General features: G+C 40.2%; 1 protein-coding gene across 1 annotated transcript; it reads right to left on the reverse strand.

Moving 5' to 3' along the window:
• Positions 1-13,950: 13,950 nt before the first annotated feature.
• LOC147621144 (uncharacterized) lies at positions 13,951-15,021 on the reverse strand. The gene has a single exon (XM_086823742.1). It carries the CDS (start codon positions 15,019-15,021, stop codon positions 13,951-13,953), a length of 1,071 nt encoding a protein of 356 aa, XP_086679868.1.
• Positions 15,022-15,323: the final 302 nt, after the last annotated feature.

The following is a 15,323-nucleotide window of genomic DNA, read 5'->3' on the forward strand; positions in this document are numbered from 1 at the left end:
AATTACCAATCGAAACATGCTTTGATTGTGACCAAACTTTGCAAGCATGTGGGGGGGACCCACCCCCACATGCTTGCAAAGTTTGGTCCCCATCGGAGCATGTTTGGGTACGATGGTATGGGGAAGGCCCGGATTTTCCATGGCCTCTTAAGCACCAAGAGACTTCAAAAACCCGCACTGGGCGCCAATTACCAATCCAAACATGTTCTGATTGTAACCAAACTTTGCAAGCATGTGGGGGTGGGTCCCCTCCCCATGCTTGCAAAGTTTGGTCCCCATCAGAGCATGTTTGGGTACGATGGCATGAATATTTTCAACAAACAATATGATAGCCAAAGTGTTAAAAAATATAATAAAATCAAGAACATCAACTAAAATGTAATGATACTCAATAATGAGAAAACTCATAATGATATAAACATCAAATAAGTACATCAGAATGAAAATGAGCTACCCCAGCTAGTCTGAGGTTAGTCAGTGCCCAAAAATCTAAGTACAATGTAAGTGAGCTAACCCAGCTAGTCTGAGTTTAGTCACTATCAACAGCAACCCAATCAAAATCGTCATCTCTAACTGCCGGTCGACGTGCGCGTCGAGGCTGCTGTGCACGTCGAGGAGGCTGTGCCGACTGTGGGGGTCGTCGAATGTCTGCGGGGAGGTCTGCCTCAAAGGCAGGATCGTGAGCTGGTGCCGGTGTACTCGGGAGCTCACGAGTCCCAAAAGCTGCTATGGCCCTCTCTCGCTCTCTACGTCGTGCTAATGCAAGACGCCTCTGTCTGTAAACCCAAAATCTATAATCTGCAATGGTGCGTGTCTGCCACTCTGCTCGTGTAAGCTCCTTTGCTGTAAGGACACGCTGCTCATGAGAAGCAGCACTGCTGCTAGCACCATCACCCACTAGGGCCAGCACCACCCACGCGCTCATATGCTGTGACCTGGCTCTCATGTAGGACTCTCTGGTAAGCGTCGAACTCATGTGAGCTCCACTCTATCTCAGGAGGCACCTCAGGCTCCTGGGCTCTATCATCGAAGGCATCGAGTCCCAAGTCCATAGCTGATGTAAAGTTGACAGGCCTGCCAGTCCTGGCATCTACTCGAACAAGGCCTGGGTGAAGATCATCGATGCCCAATACCCTGTACGTCGCTAGGTCCACGCGTGCACGGCAGGATGGGCATGCTGAGAACCGGACTAGCTCCTGGGTGATGCAAGACAAGTGGAAAATATGTCCACATCCCAGGGCATATCCTCCTGTACTATCAATGTCCTCGATACATAAACAGCAGCACGCATCACGTAGGAAGGGTGGTGCATCCTGCGGGAGAGGTCGTCGAAAAACCTCTGTGAATGACAGGCCGTGGATATAACGGTAGGTAAGGCACTGTCACGTCCGAGGATCTACGATACTCTCGAACATGCAGCATCAGCTGCTCTGCCCTGTGCTGGGCAATCTGCTCTGCCCTGTGCTGGGCAATCTGCTCCATAATCTGATGATGCTGTGCCTCAGCTCTGGAGCTCTCTACCTCGGTCCGAGCCTACACAAAAAAGTAAAGCATTAAAATAATTGATTAGTCTCTCATTAGGTATTACTTAAAGAAATTTATAACTTAGGACCTTAATTATAACTCTTTTACGTGCAAGAGAAACCTACCTGCTGGATGTCGGACTCTCTCAGATGCTGTGCCTCTGCAGTAGCTGCCTCTGCCATCTGTAATGCAGCTCGGAGGCGGTCAATCTCCGCTCTCGCCTCTACCAACTCCTGAGTGAGCCTCTCAGTGGTAGGTGTGGGAACCTGCGTGACACAATCAACCATGCTGCTCATGTAAAAATATAGAAAAGTACATATAAACATGAAGATAAATGACCAAAAAAACTTAAGACGTAATATATATGTAAATACCTCCACATCTGTCGTCGGTATAGATCGTGAGAATAGGCGCACCACGTGCTGGATGCTCTCCGTGGTACTCCGTACGTCAATGCCGACTTGCGTGCCAAGAGCCTCTACTGTCGACAATGGCACAAATGAAGGATCTGTGGTAGGTGCTACACGAAGGACTGGTGGAGGCCGCCTACCCTGGTCCTGGAGACGTCCTCGACCAGCACCACCACCCGGACGATGGCTGGTGTAATCGACCTCCTCCCCTAAGACAAACTCCGCATATAACTGCTTTGCGAAGTATATGGGAATCTGGCGGTTGTTCGGCATCCTCCCATATGCGGGAACATATCGACTATAGATATGTGCCGCCATACGAGGATGTGAACACCGCGAAATAGTGAGGGGCTTGCCCGCCCCAGGCCTCATCCCACGACTATCGAGGAAAAGATCTAGGTAAGCTCCATCCCTAATAGGAGCAAGATCACAGACCTGACGATATGTCAGGCCATGTGACACAGGAGCAGTGCGATGGTGGGCTATCCACTCATCTACATAAACAATATCGTGAAGGCTACGAAGGGACGCAAGCATCGCCTCCAAGTCTGCCACGATATGTAATGTAGATGGAGTGTCTCTAGCACTTCTACGGATAGCCGCTAACTCGCGGTCTATCTCCACGATGAGGTCCGCAATAGATGAGCGGCCCTCCTCGTGGCCCTCCTCGTGGTCCTCCATGCTAAAACCTAAGCCAAATGTGAAGGGTCCAATGTGAAGGGTCTAATGTGAAGGGTCTAATGCTTAGTGCTAAGTAGCACTAATGAAGCTAAAAACAAAGCTAATGGGCTCACTAATACTAATCCAAATCAAGAGAGCAAGGAGAGTGAAAACGACTTGTGAAAATGAGGCAAAAAAAAAAGTTTTCCGATTTTATAACCTCGATCGAGGTTCGGTAACATCATGCAATTTAGGGTTTGCAAGATTAACGCTCTGGATATTAGGGTTAGTGCAACATACGGCCAAGATACACACCTAATTTTAGGGTTGGGGAAGGATCGACGGCTGAGATTTGATATTACTATCTCGTTCGAGGTACATGGACGGCCACGATTTAAAGGCATTACCACGACAAGGTATCTCGACGGTCAAGATTCATTATATACCTCGATCGAGATATTTAAACAGCCGAGATCGCATCTTCCAACGTACGTGAATGGACGGTATAAATTGCGTTTCCGTATCTCGATCGAGATAATTGGACGGTGGATATTGCATCTACGTATCTCGATCGAGATATTTGGATGGTGCAGATTGAATCTCTGTATCTCGATCGAGATATTTGGACGGCTGAGATTTGAACTCAGTATCTCGATCGAGATATGGGGACGGTGGAGATTGTATCCCATTACCTCGAACAATGAATGGTCACGATTGGATGTAAATTTCTCGTTCGAGATACGTGGACGATGGAGATGTGCTAGTCAAATATGCCTACGGGGATACAGCGTGGCCCTGATGTGGATCCGAGTGGCATAGATATCTCGATCGAGATATTGTGGTGGCGGTGACATGTATTGGTGACATGGATGACGCCTGGAAACCCGGACCTGCTAGCGTGGCATTAGTTGGCATCTCGATCGAGATATGTTGATTTAGGCTCGGGAGGCACGTGTCGTCTTTTAATTCGCGGCACTATCACGATCGAGGTACTCCGCCCGAGATGCATGGATGTCCCAATTTTAGAGAGAGTGAACAAAAGTGAGTACCCTCTCATCTTGCAACCACCCAAGACTAAAATTTATATTGTTGATTTTTCAAAGCTTGTTATTTATATGTAAGTAAGTTCTTGGTCCTTTACAAAGCTCATAGTAAGTTCTTGGTCCTTTGCAAAGCTCGGACTACTTGTTCATTGCTCCAAAAAGCTCGGCAAAAAAAGCTCGCAAAAAAAATCCCCCCATCATCGCGCAACTTACCGCCACCTGCCCCGCCGCCGCCGCTGATGCTACCGACCGGGTGTCCTCAATTCTTTCATTCTCATGGAGTTGCTTAAGACTAATAATAGAGGTCGGACTATTCATTAGGAGAAATGTGAACTCTCCATTTTTCCCCTTAAGGAGTAAATAAAAAAAGATTGGCCCGACGAATGAGAGAGCTGGGATTCTAGATCCATGTAACATGGATCTTTTTATCATATCTTTGCCCAAATCTCTTAAGACAATAAAATAATAGAGCCCATATCTTTAAAAAATATATAAATGTCAAATTTCATGTCATAAATTATTCTTTCATATCAGATGTACCTTGTGGTCATCACATGGAAGTTTGAAAACCGAATTTCATTTTTTTCATTTTTTATATTTAACTTTTTACTTTCCCTCTTTTTGCATTTCACTACCTTTTCATTTTCTCCCTTTTTTGGCGGAATTTAATTTTGCCATATCTTTTGTAACTATGGTTCTTTCTTCACAAAAATTTACAGGTATGTTGTTCTCCACTATAGCTCTCTCCTCGTATGTGAGTTATGCCCATTTTCTCACATGAACTTTCTCTTCTCTGCACCATAGATAGCTATCTTGATGTGAAGTGGCATCAAATTCTTGTGAGTAAATGTTTAGGGATTGTCTATGTTTTGTCTTAATGTGAGAAATGATCATAGGTTTAGGATTTGTTTATGTTTTGTCTTGATGTATTGCTGTTTATTTTCACAGGAGCAAGGTTGTGAGCAACAAGGTTATGTAAATCAAAGCAGTAAGTTGTTGTTTATTTCTTGTGTTTTAATCTTTATTTGTTGCTTACAATCTTCTTTGCATAGTAATGATTTGGAGTGGCATAAAATACCACAGTAATGATCATAAGTTTAGGATCTGTTTATGTTTTATCTTGATGTGTTGCTGTTTATTTTCACAGGAGCAACAAGGTTGTGAGCAGTAAGTTGCTATTTATTTCTTGTTGTTTTAATCTTTATTTGTAGAGATTAACAAACTTCTCTACACAGTAATGATTTCAAGTGGCATAAAATACAACAGTAAGGATCATAGGTTTAGGGTTTGTCTATGTTTTGTCTTGATGTGAGTAATGATCATAGGTTTAGGGTTTGTTAATGTTTTGTCTTGATGTGTTTATGTTTATTTCCATAGGAGCACCAAGGTTGTGTAAATCAAAGCAACAAGGTTGTGTAAATCAAAGCAGTAAGTTGTTGTTTATTTATTATTATTCTAATCTTTATTTATCGCTTACAATGTAACATATATATTTATTAATCATGCAGTTTAGATTTATTAATTTAGATGTCTTCAAGGAGGAGGAATATCAATAATATTCACATAGTGGAGGTGTTTAACAAGAGAGATGATGAAAGCAACTGGATCCCTGATCAGTATAGTAAGTTAAATTGGATTTTAATGCGACCAAGTACTCGTGGTGGCAATTTCAAGGTCAAGCTCAAAGATGTCACCACACAAACCCCAACAAGCAATGAAAAGGTAGAATCATAGAGTTCAGGAGACACACAAATGGTATGAGTACAATAACAGAGGTTTTCATTCAACATGTTTATATGCACAAAGAGATTCAAGTGCATCATGATAACTTCAGTGAAAGACATAAGCCTAACAATAAGTTTATATCTCTGTGCTTTGTGTTCTTGTGCTTTGATTCCATGGTTATTAGATAGAGTTTTAATACAAGCATTTAGTTGCTTGCAGCTTTATACCCATCCACTCTGCATGAATGGTAGAATGTAGAATGTTTTAGTGGAAAGCTAAAAGTTTTACATACAGAGATAGGTGCCTTGATCTATGACAACAAGAGTGTAAGCGAATTGGCATCTCAGAATGTTTACTTTTATGATTCAGTGTATGATGTGGAGAGACATAGTTTGGAGTATATTCCACTACCACCATTGTCTAGCCAGGAATGGTATGATCCTAGCTTAGACATGTCAGAAGCATGTAGGGTAAAGATAAAAATTGATGTTCATGTTGCCATGAAACCATCCATAGGCGTGCATCTAAGTTGATTTGTACCATTTGGTTTGTTAAGAAAACTAAGATTACTTATCAATGCAAGTGCCCATCTGAGGATTGGATGACTCAGTTACTAGGTGAGTCATGGCATCTCAAGAACTCACCACGATGATATCATTGAGTGCAGAATTACTGTGTCAGATGTTACCTTTAGGTAAGATTGCACTTATGTTGATTGTTGATGGTTTTTATTCATAAGTACTTCATTACAAGACACTAATTGTTGATTGTTGAATGTTGATTGTTGATTTTATGTTTTTATGTTGGTTGTTGTTTGTTTTTTATGACAGGTACTTCATTGCAAGACAAACTTTGTGCATTCGCTTCAAAGTATAGGAGTTGGCGACTTCTTCGAGGGGAGTGGCTTGGACCAAGAAATGCGAGATGGCACACATTCATCACTCATTGATGTGGTTATTCTTTGCGAGGGTCATGACCCTTTAAGAATTAATGTAGAGAGTCATTGGCCCCTTAGTTTTCTGAGGCAGGAAATCCAACTTATGTCCAATAATCCCCCTTGTAATTTCTATTTTAAGTTGGATGGTAGGAAGGTTCGGAGTCGAAGTAAACATTGCAAAACATGCAAGCAGTGTGTTGCTCCACACATCCTTGAGATTGTGGAGTCAATGTAATTCTTATTCTTCTAAAACTGAATATAAGAAGTTGTTTCTCTAAAAGTGTTGTAAATTTAATTTTTCTTCATTTTCATATGTTGTGGTTTTTTAAGTCTATTGTGTTTCAAACCCTTTAATATGTAAGAAAATAATGATAAGTATAAGTAAGTACAAACGTAAATATAAATATAACTATATATATTTAAGTGTAAATAATAATATAATTAATTATGCTAGAAATATAAATATATTTTTATGATTTGTTATATTTTAATGAAGTGTCATTAATTTTTAAGTCTATAGATATAAGTTTAAAAATAAATATAACTTTAAGTATATATTTAAGTGTAAATAATAATATAAGTAACTATGTAGATAATATAATATAATAATAATAATAATATAATGTAATGTGAAATAGAAGTATGATTTATTATTTATTATATTTTACTAGAGTATAAACATAAGGTATACAAATAAATATAAGTTTATAGATATTTGTAAGTAATATAATAAACACAAGTATAAATTTATTATAAATATTATAAATTTAAGTGTAAGTATAAATATGAGTATAAGTTATAGATCAAACTCATTTATACTATCTATTCTCTAGCTCTCCCTTTGTGTGCTAGCTCTAGCTCTTCCCACTACCCATCATGGCCGCCTCCCCTGCTTTCGTCGGCGTCGTGGATTAGCAGCACTCTCTATGCTCACCTTGGGGACTAGATCTACCTTAGGTTTTGCAAGAGTTTAGACCTCGAGGTTGTCATCTCCACCTTAGACCCAAACTCCACCTTGCTAGCTGCATTTTGCGATGCAATCGATGAGTTCACCTACTCTATCCCAAATTCCACCTTGAGTTGGATTCCTTTGGAGTTCCTCTTCAGCATGAAGAGTGGATCCAGAAGGCAGTGAATAGAGCTCTAGCTCATGTTGGACAAGATTTCCACACTACCACTATCTCGCAACCTCCTATGAAGAGCACATCCCACTCGATCTCATTACTTGGGATATTGCTTTTGCTATTTACATCTTGAACTCTGATGTTTAAGAGCTAGAGGATGATGACATCCAAGATCTCCCTCTAGTGGAATACATAGACACAGAGCCAGAGGAGACCACTCTCGACCCTGTCCATTGAGGCCGCAAAGAGCTCTCGCATGGTGCTTACATCCATCCAGCCTAGTGAAACCCAAAGTCACCGACCCACCACTAGCTTCATTGAGTGCCCTCAACATCGAAGGGGTAGAGTACCTCCTCATGCAGGATGTGTTGGAGCTCTTGGACTTGAGGGAGGAGGAACTATATAGTGTACTTGTGCGAGATGCCAGTGATAATTTTTGGACTTTGATTACCAAGAAGCTTTACCACAGGTTGATGAGGTAGGGCGATATGATGAAAGTAGTGATATCTCTGCTATCATTGCCGTCCAGAAGGAGATTGAGGATGCAACTCCTCAATATTAGATCTCAAATGAAGAGTTCTAGCGCTTGCAGAATGAACTCTTTGGACCTCGACCATAGCATGCGACCCTATGGTCTAGTCGGATGATGGCAGACCCATTCCAGGAGCAGATCTGGAGGCACCCTTACATAAGGAGCTTGAAGAAGCAGAAAAGTTATCTCCTTTTACTAGTTGCTCTCCCCAAATTTGATATATAGGGCCTTTACAATATGTAGATCCCACATGTATGATCCTATGCCCATCAGAGGCTGGGAAGTGTAGGTAGTGGGCTTGATGCTGCGTGAGTCCAGAACCTCCTATCACGACGGTCTTGCAGATTCTGCATGATCTCTCGCACCACACGTTGGAAGGAGAGCTTTGGTATGAGCAGGTTCACCATCTTTTGGTATTTCCTAATCTCATGGAGAGCCACAGTAGTGCCAGGCCTCCACCTATGCTTTTACGATGTTGCTGCCGTGGTGGTTGGGGGGTACTCCACGTCCCACCTCTTGGGGAGCCAAACTCTCTTAGTAGTTTTCTTGGTGTGAGCCATGCTCTTGGAGGTGAGAGAGAGAAATGAAAGATGAGAAATGAGATGAAATGAGGTGAAATGAGGGTTACTTCCATACTTCTAGATGAAAATTTATATATTTTCCAAATTAGCTCATCACATAAATTTGATACTTTTTAATTTTTAAAAATAGTTTTCCTTATCAGAATGAGCTCTAATTTTATGTGTACATATAAGTATCATGGAACACCCTCCTAGATAAAATATCAACCCCATCTTAGAGGTCTATAGGGCCCTTGTCCGAAGGCTCGCGTCGTGTATAGACCTGCTATTAAAAAAAGAAGGCCTCTACACACGAGCCTTTGGACAAGGGCCCTATAGGCCTTTGATAGGGCTTATATTTATCTCTAAGACATGTAAACTATATGGTCTATGCACATAATAAATTTCAACCCATTCTGATCACACATGCATCAATTTTTTCTAGGAAAAAAAATATTATCGTATAAAATAGCACTTGCATATGCACATGGACTTGCTTGCACATGTACATGCATGCTTTGCCACATGCGTTTTGGCTTGAGGCTGTCATGTGTGCTGCATATGTACTCAACAGGTGTCCCACTAAGGCCTTGTAGTCTATTACTCCATACGAAGCTTGGCATGGCATAGGAAGCCTTCTATTGGTTGCTTGGCCTATGCTTTAGTGCCTGTGCAACAACGCAGAAAATTGGATGATAAGGCTGTCAAATGCATTTTTGTTGGTTACAGTGCTGAGAGCAAGGGTTACAGATTGTATCATCCGCAGTCAAAGCGTATCTTGATTAGTCGAGATGTTGTTTTTGTGGAAGATGCTGTGCAGCCTTTGTTATCATGTACCAAAGAGACAGGTGTGAGCTCACGGGATGTATTTGATACATTGTTGCCTCTCTTTACAGGTGGGAATTCAAATGTAAGTCCTAATGAGGCAAATATTCAGCCTATGCAGATTTCAAATGACATCATAGATCAGCCTATTTCTGATGCAGATTTACAGGATGTAATTCATGAGGATAGGGCTGAAAATGAGTAGGCTAGAGGTATGCCTAAATGGCTGGTGCAAACCTTGCGTGATAGTAAGATTGATGCACCTATGACTAGTCGTACTCGTTCAGGTTTTCAGCATGCCTCTTATGCATCAGATTGTTATGCTTTGGCTGTGTCTAGTATGTGTGAAGAGGAAGAACCTCTTTCATTTGATGAGGCACAAAATTCAAAAAATTGGTTGGCTGCAATGCAAAGTGAATATGATGCTATAATGAAGAATGGTACATGGTCTTTGTGTGATTTGCCTATTGGTAAAAAGGCCATTGGATGTAAGTGGGTTTTTAAATTGAAACGAAAACCAGATGGCAGTGTTGATCGCTATAAGGCTAGACTCGTTGCAAAGGGTTATGCTCAAGAAAAGGGCATTGATTTTGATGAGACCTTTGCTCCCACTTGTCGTATGACTACCATTCGTAGCATTTGTGCATTGGCAGCTCATAATGGTTGGAATGTACATCAGCTGGACATAAAGACTGCGTTCTTGAATGGAGATTTGCATGCGGAGGTGTATGTATCACAGCCTCGTGGTTTTGTTCAAAGAGGGCAGGAAAACAAAGTGTGCAGGTTGAAAAAGGCTTTATATGGTTTAAAGCAAGCTCCACGAGCTTGGTATGAAAAGATACATGCATATTTGACTGCACATGGTTTTCAAAATAGTCCAACAGAAAGCACTTTGTATGTTAAACATGTGGATGATGTACATCTAATCATTGCTCTCTATGTCGATGACATGCTGCTCACAGGACCAAATGAGAGTCATATTGCTGATTTTAAGGCTGATTTGAATGCCTCTTTTGAGATGTCAGATTTGGGGCATTTGCATTATTATTTGGGGATACAATTTAAGCAGTGTGATGGAGGTATTGCTTTGTGTCAGACAAAGTATATTGAGACATTGTTGCGAAGATTTGGCCTTGAAGACTGCAAGCCTATTGCTACTCCAATGGAGACAAGTTTGAAGTTGAGTCTTCATGATGCTAGAGATCACTTTGATGTCACACTCTAGCTGTTGGTTGCCTCATTTATGTATGCATTACGAGGCCGGACATTCAGTTTGCAGTCTCACAGGTGAGCAGGTTTATGCATAGCCCAGGGTCTCAGCATTGGAAGGCAGTTAAACGCATCTTTCGCTACTTGAGTGGCACCATACATCTTGGGTTGTTTTATCCCAAGGGGGGATCGTTGCCGCCAGATTTACATGCTTTTTCAGACTCAGATTGGGCTGGTTGCTATGACACAAGAGTGTCCACAAGTGGTTTTTGTTTCATGCTCGGTAGCTCATGCATATCTTGGTTGAGCAAGAAGCAACCTACTGTGGCCACTTCTAGTTGTGAAGCTGAGTACAGGGCAGCTTTCACAGCTACGGTTGAGTGTGTGTGGCTCAGACGGCTTATGGCTGATTTGGGTGTTGGACAAGAGTCTGCCACCACCTCTATCTACACTGACAGTCAGAGCGCATTGGCAGTTGCGAGAAACCCAGTTTTTCATGCTCGCACAAAGCACATTGAGGTGCATTATCACTATGTCAGGGAGAGACTCTCAGCAGGAGAGATCAGCTTGGCCTATGTGCCAACACAGGACAACCTCGCATATCTTGGTTGAGCAAGAAGCAACCTACTGTGGCCACTTCTAGTTGTGAAGCTGAGTACATGGCAGCTTTCACAGCTACTACGGTTGAGTGTGTGTGGCTCAGACGGCTTATGGCTGATTTGGGTGTTGGACAGGAGTCTGCCACCTCTATCTACACTGACAGTCAGAGCGCATTGGCAGTTGCGAGAAACCTAGTTTTTCATGCTCGCACAAAGCACATTGAGGTGCATTATCACTATGTCAGGGAGAGACTCTCAGCAGGAGAGATCAGCTTGGCCTATGTGCCAACACAGGACAACCTCGCCGATCTTTTCACAAAGGCGCTTCCTCGTGAGAAGTTTGAAGCTTTCCGCAAAGCTTTGGGCTTGCTCCCCTTTGTGGACTGATCTACTTCGGGCATGGCACTCCCCTATACATGAGTGCCAGCTCTCGTTCATACCATCACTCCTAGGGGGGATTTGTTGCCATATATATGTAGGCAGTGATGTGTGTGAACACACTTAGGACCGCCAGGGCACTTTTTCCCTCTTTAGGAGGTTTTTTCCCCCGGCTTGTATATTTGCCCATCCTTCTAGGGCTAACTTATCTTTTGTACATTGACACAATCTAATACACTTTGTGTTGTGTGCATTCTTGCTTCTTCTTCTCCAAGCTTTGTGTGCTTTCCTGCAACCCTAATTCCAAACAGTAAGAAAATTTGAACCCAATATTTTTGTCTTGCTTTGGGATGGAGTATACTATCACGTACTCTAAAGTCTTATTATAGGTAGCTTGCGACGCTATGGTAAAGGAGTTGTACCAACCATATATCTTCTTGTAAGGAAATGTGAACTCAATCTTTTTGTAAGAAAATATGAACCGGGTATACTTGTTTTTTTAACTTGTGTTGAAATAAATATTGGTCTTTGAGTATGCATGAAAAGTTAAAGTATCCTTGTCACATAAATTGTATGTATTGGAAGAAAGGTACATAGATAGGTATGTTTGTGCCCATATTTAAGTTTCTTTGACATAAAATGTGTGTTTATATGTAGGAAGGTAGGTAGGTAGGTATGTAGGTATGTAGGTAGGTATGTAGGTATGTATGTATGCATGCATGTATATGTTTGGGAGTATGCATGCAAGCATGTATGTATGTATTGTACACATGTGTGTATATATGTATGTATGTATATATGTATGTATATATGTAGAAAGGTAGGTAGGTAGGTAGGTATGTTTGAGAATATGCATGTATATATGTATGTATGTATGTGAATGTATTTATTTCTCTTTCATAAATACTTACTATATAAAAGCTCACCAAAATGTATCATTTTTCTTACAAGCTCGCATAAAACTATCTTATCTCCAAAAAGCTCGCCAAATAAAGCTCGCAAAAAAATCAAACCCCGCGATGATAGGTGGCTTGCCAGAAATGGTCGTTTTGTGAATAGTTTCTACTTTCACAAAGCATGGCAATGTCGGCAAAAAGAAGAGAAACATTATAGAGAGTTAAAGGCTTGGAGGTGAAATTTATGAGTGCCGAACACTACCATTTAAAGAAGCGAAGAACAGTTGTGGATCATGGGTGCCAATGATCTTGATCATGTGGATGTTGTGGAGGAACATGCTACTGAGCATGCATATGATATTGAACATCATGGGATATCTAATCATGTGGATGTTGGGAATGACACTGAAATTCATGGGAATGAACATGTGCATGTCAATGAGCCTCATCATCTAGATGATGTAGAGGAACATGCTACTGAGCATGTATATGATGTTGAAAAACATGGGATATCTGACCATCTTGATGTTGGGCATGACCCTGAAATTCATGGGAATGAGAATGTGCATGTCGATGAGCCTGATCATGTGGATGATGTTGAAGATCATGGGATATTTGACCATGCAAATAATGGGAATTTGGCTAAAATAGACTGCGACACTTCTATCATTGTGAGAAGTGGTGACCCCCAAGACTTTGAAGAGTTGATTTCATTTCTTACTATGGAAGAGTTGAAGCTTGGATTAGGTACATCATTGAGTAACAGTGGGGCATGCAAGGGATCATGCATTTTACACACAAAAAGGTGCAAGAAGCAGGTGGATATCCTCATCTAGAGGTCGTATAAATAGATGTGGTTGGAAAGATTGATGACCACAACAACAAAATTTTCAACCCTTGTATGATGCACGAGGAGGTAGAGTGTCATACTCTCGAGGTAGGAGGATATTGAATTCTTGTTGTGATCAATGGTAATCATGTTACGAGCATTAAATGTTTAGAAATCTTAGGGAAATGAGAGGGAAAGAAGGAGGGAGAGAGAGAAGCATGCCACAAATCACATGAAGCCTTTAAGCAAGCAAGAAAGCTTTTATGAAATTGCACGTACAAAAAGAAAAGATACATACTGACTCTTCCCCAAAAAATATGAAAATATGCCTTTATTATTGTGATCTATAAAATGAGGAAAGATGCCTTTATTATCATAATTAAAAAAGAAGAAATATGTTTTTTTTGTTGCAAAGTTACAAGGAATAACTCTTTATGCACCTCTCCCACTCCTATAAATATAGAGACAAGCTCCATAACACTTTGTCACTTACCATTTAGCTAAGCATTGTTAGTAGAGTACACCACCCACAAGCCTCCTATTCACTCTCCTATTCAGAAAAAAATATAACTCTCGATTCAAAAAGAAGACGACAAAAAGAAAACCATAGATATTTTTTATTTTTCAAGACAAAAAATCCTATGGATTCACATTTGAGAAAAACATAATAAAAATATCATTTATTGATATTTCAAGTGATTACAATACCAATATTTTTTTCTGTAATAAAGGAATATATTCTAGCTTGTGGATGTTCTCCTCATTGTCACTATCATCAACTTCGATATCAATTGGAATGTCTTTATCTTTTTCAATTTCTTTACCCGGTCTATGTGTTTGGTCTTCCTCCATTATTTCAATTGTTTGCTTATTTGTCTTATAAGAATTCTCTACTATTTCATCTTCATTAAAGGCATACCTCAAATCGTCAACTTCATTCTCATTTCTTTTCCATCTGTTCATAAACCAATCTAATCTTGGATGTGAAGCATCAAAATTTTGTTTATTAATAAAAATATCATAGATATCTTTCATTGTTGTGTTGGATGGGTATACCATTGTCCTCCATAAAGCATCAACTTTTTGAAGCTCCATTCCTCTTCCTTGATATGGTGTTATCCAATTAGAAGATGGGTAGTACTTTCCTATCTTGATCATTTTATGAATGGTGGTGCAGAAATTATTGCCTAAAGGATGCTTTAAATAGAACTTCCAAAACATCAATGCTCTATCAAAAATGTTTGTTGGAGTAAGACAAACTTTGTTCTTCAAATCATCTGCACCATATTGCATGTAAATTTCTATTCCCTTTGAAATATCTTCAGCACTAATATTATGTGACACATTTTTATAATGAGGCTTATCAATATCTTTCATACAATAGCCTATCATACCATGAAATGTGTGCATGTTTTTCTGTCTTAATGCTCTACACATTACAATGCCACCAATTGGATTATTCTTATCCCATCCAAGATACTTTTTGATGAGCTTATTTACTGCAATTATTGACTTTGCATGAATTCTAATGACCATTTGATAGTGTAAATGGAAAACTGTGCCTCCTCTTTCCAATGAGCAACTACCAGCAAGGCATTCTTTAGTGATAAAATCATGAAGATTATTTAGTAATGCTTCATCAATGTCACTACCACCTAATGATATAGTCACACTTAGCTCAAGTACTTTCAAGCTGACATTGGATTGATCTAACATTGCATCTTCATTAGATAACTTCTTTGGTCTTCCACGATTCTTCTTAGATTCCATGCTTGAAACTTCATGGCTTTCAATAGTTGAATTTATAAATTTTCCAGTCGTTGATTCTCTTGCTCTTTTTTTCATTTTTGACATTTCACTACATAATAAAAAAGAAAAAATAAGTTAATAATTCAGAATACATATAGTCAATCGCCCGCTGATTGTGTTGGTTCTGTTCACTAAACCGACGGATCTCATTTGGGTCAAAAGAGATGAAATTTATATTTTTTAAATATAAATAAAAAAAATTTCAATAAGGTCTCTTACAAGAAGTTGCTGAATTAAACGACTGTAGAGCGATTGCGGCACAC

Source organism: Cibotium barometz, chromosome 30 (genome assembly GCF_041138505.1).
Source record: "Cibotium barometz isolate CiBa-2024 chromosome 30, ASM4113850v1, whole genome shotgun sequence".
NCBI lineage: Eukaryota > Viridiplantae > Streptophyta > Polypodiopsida > Cyatheales > Cibotiaceae > Cibotium > Cibotium barometz.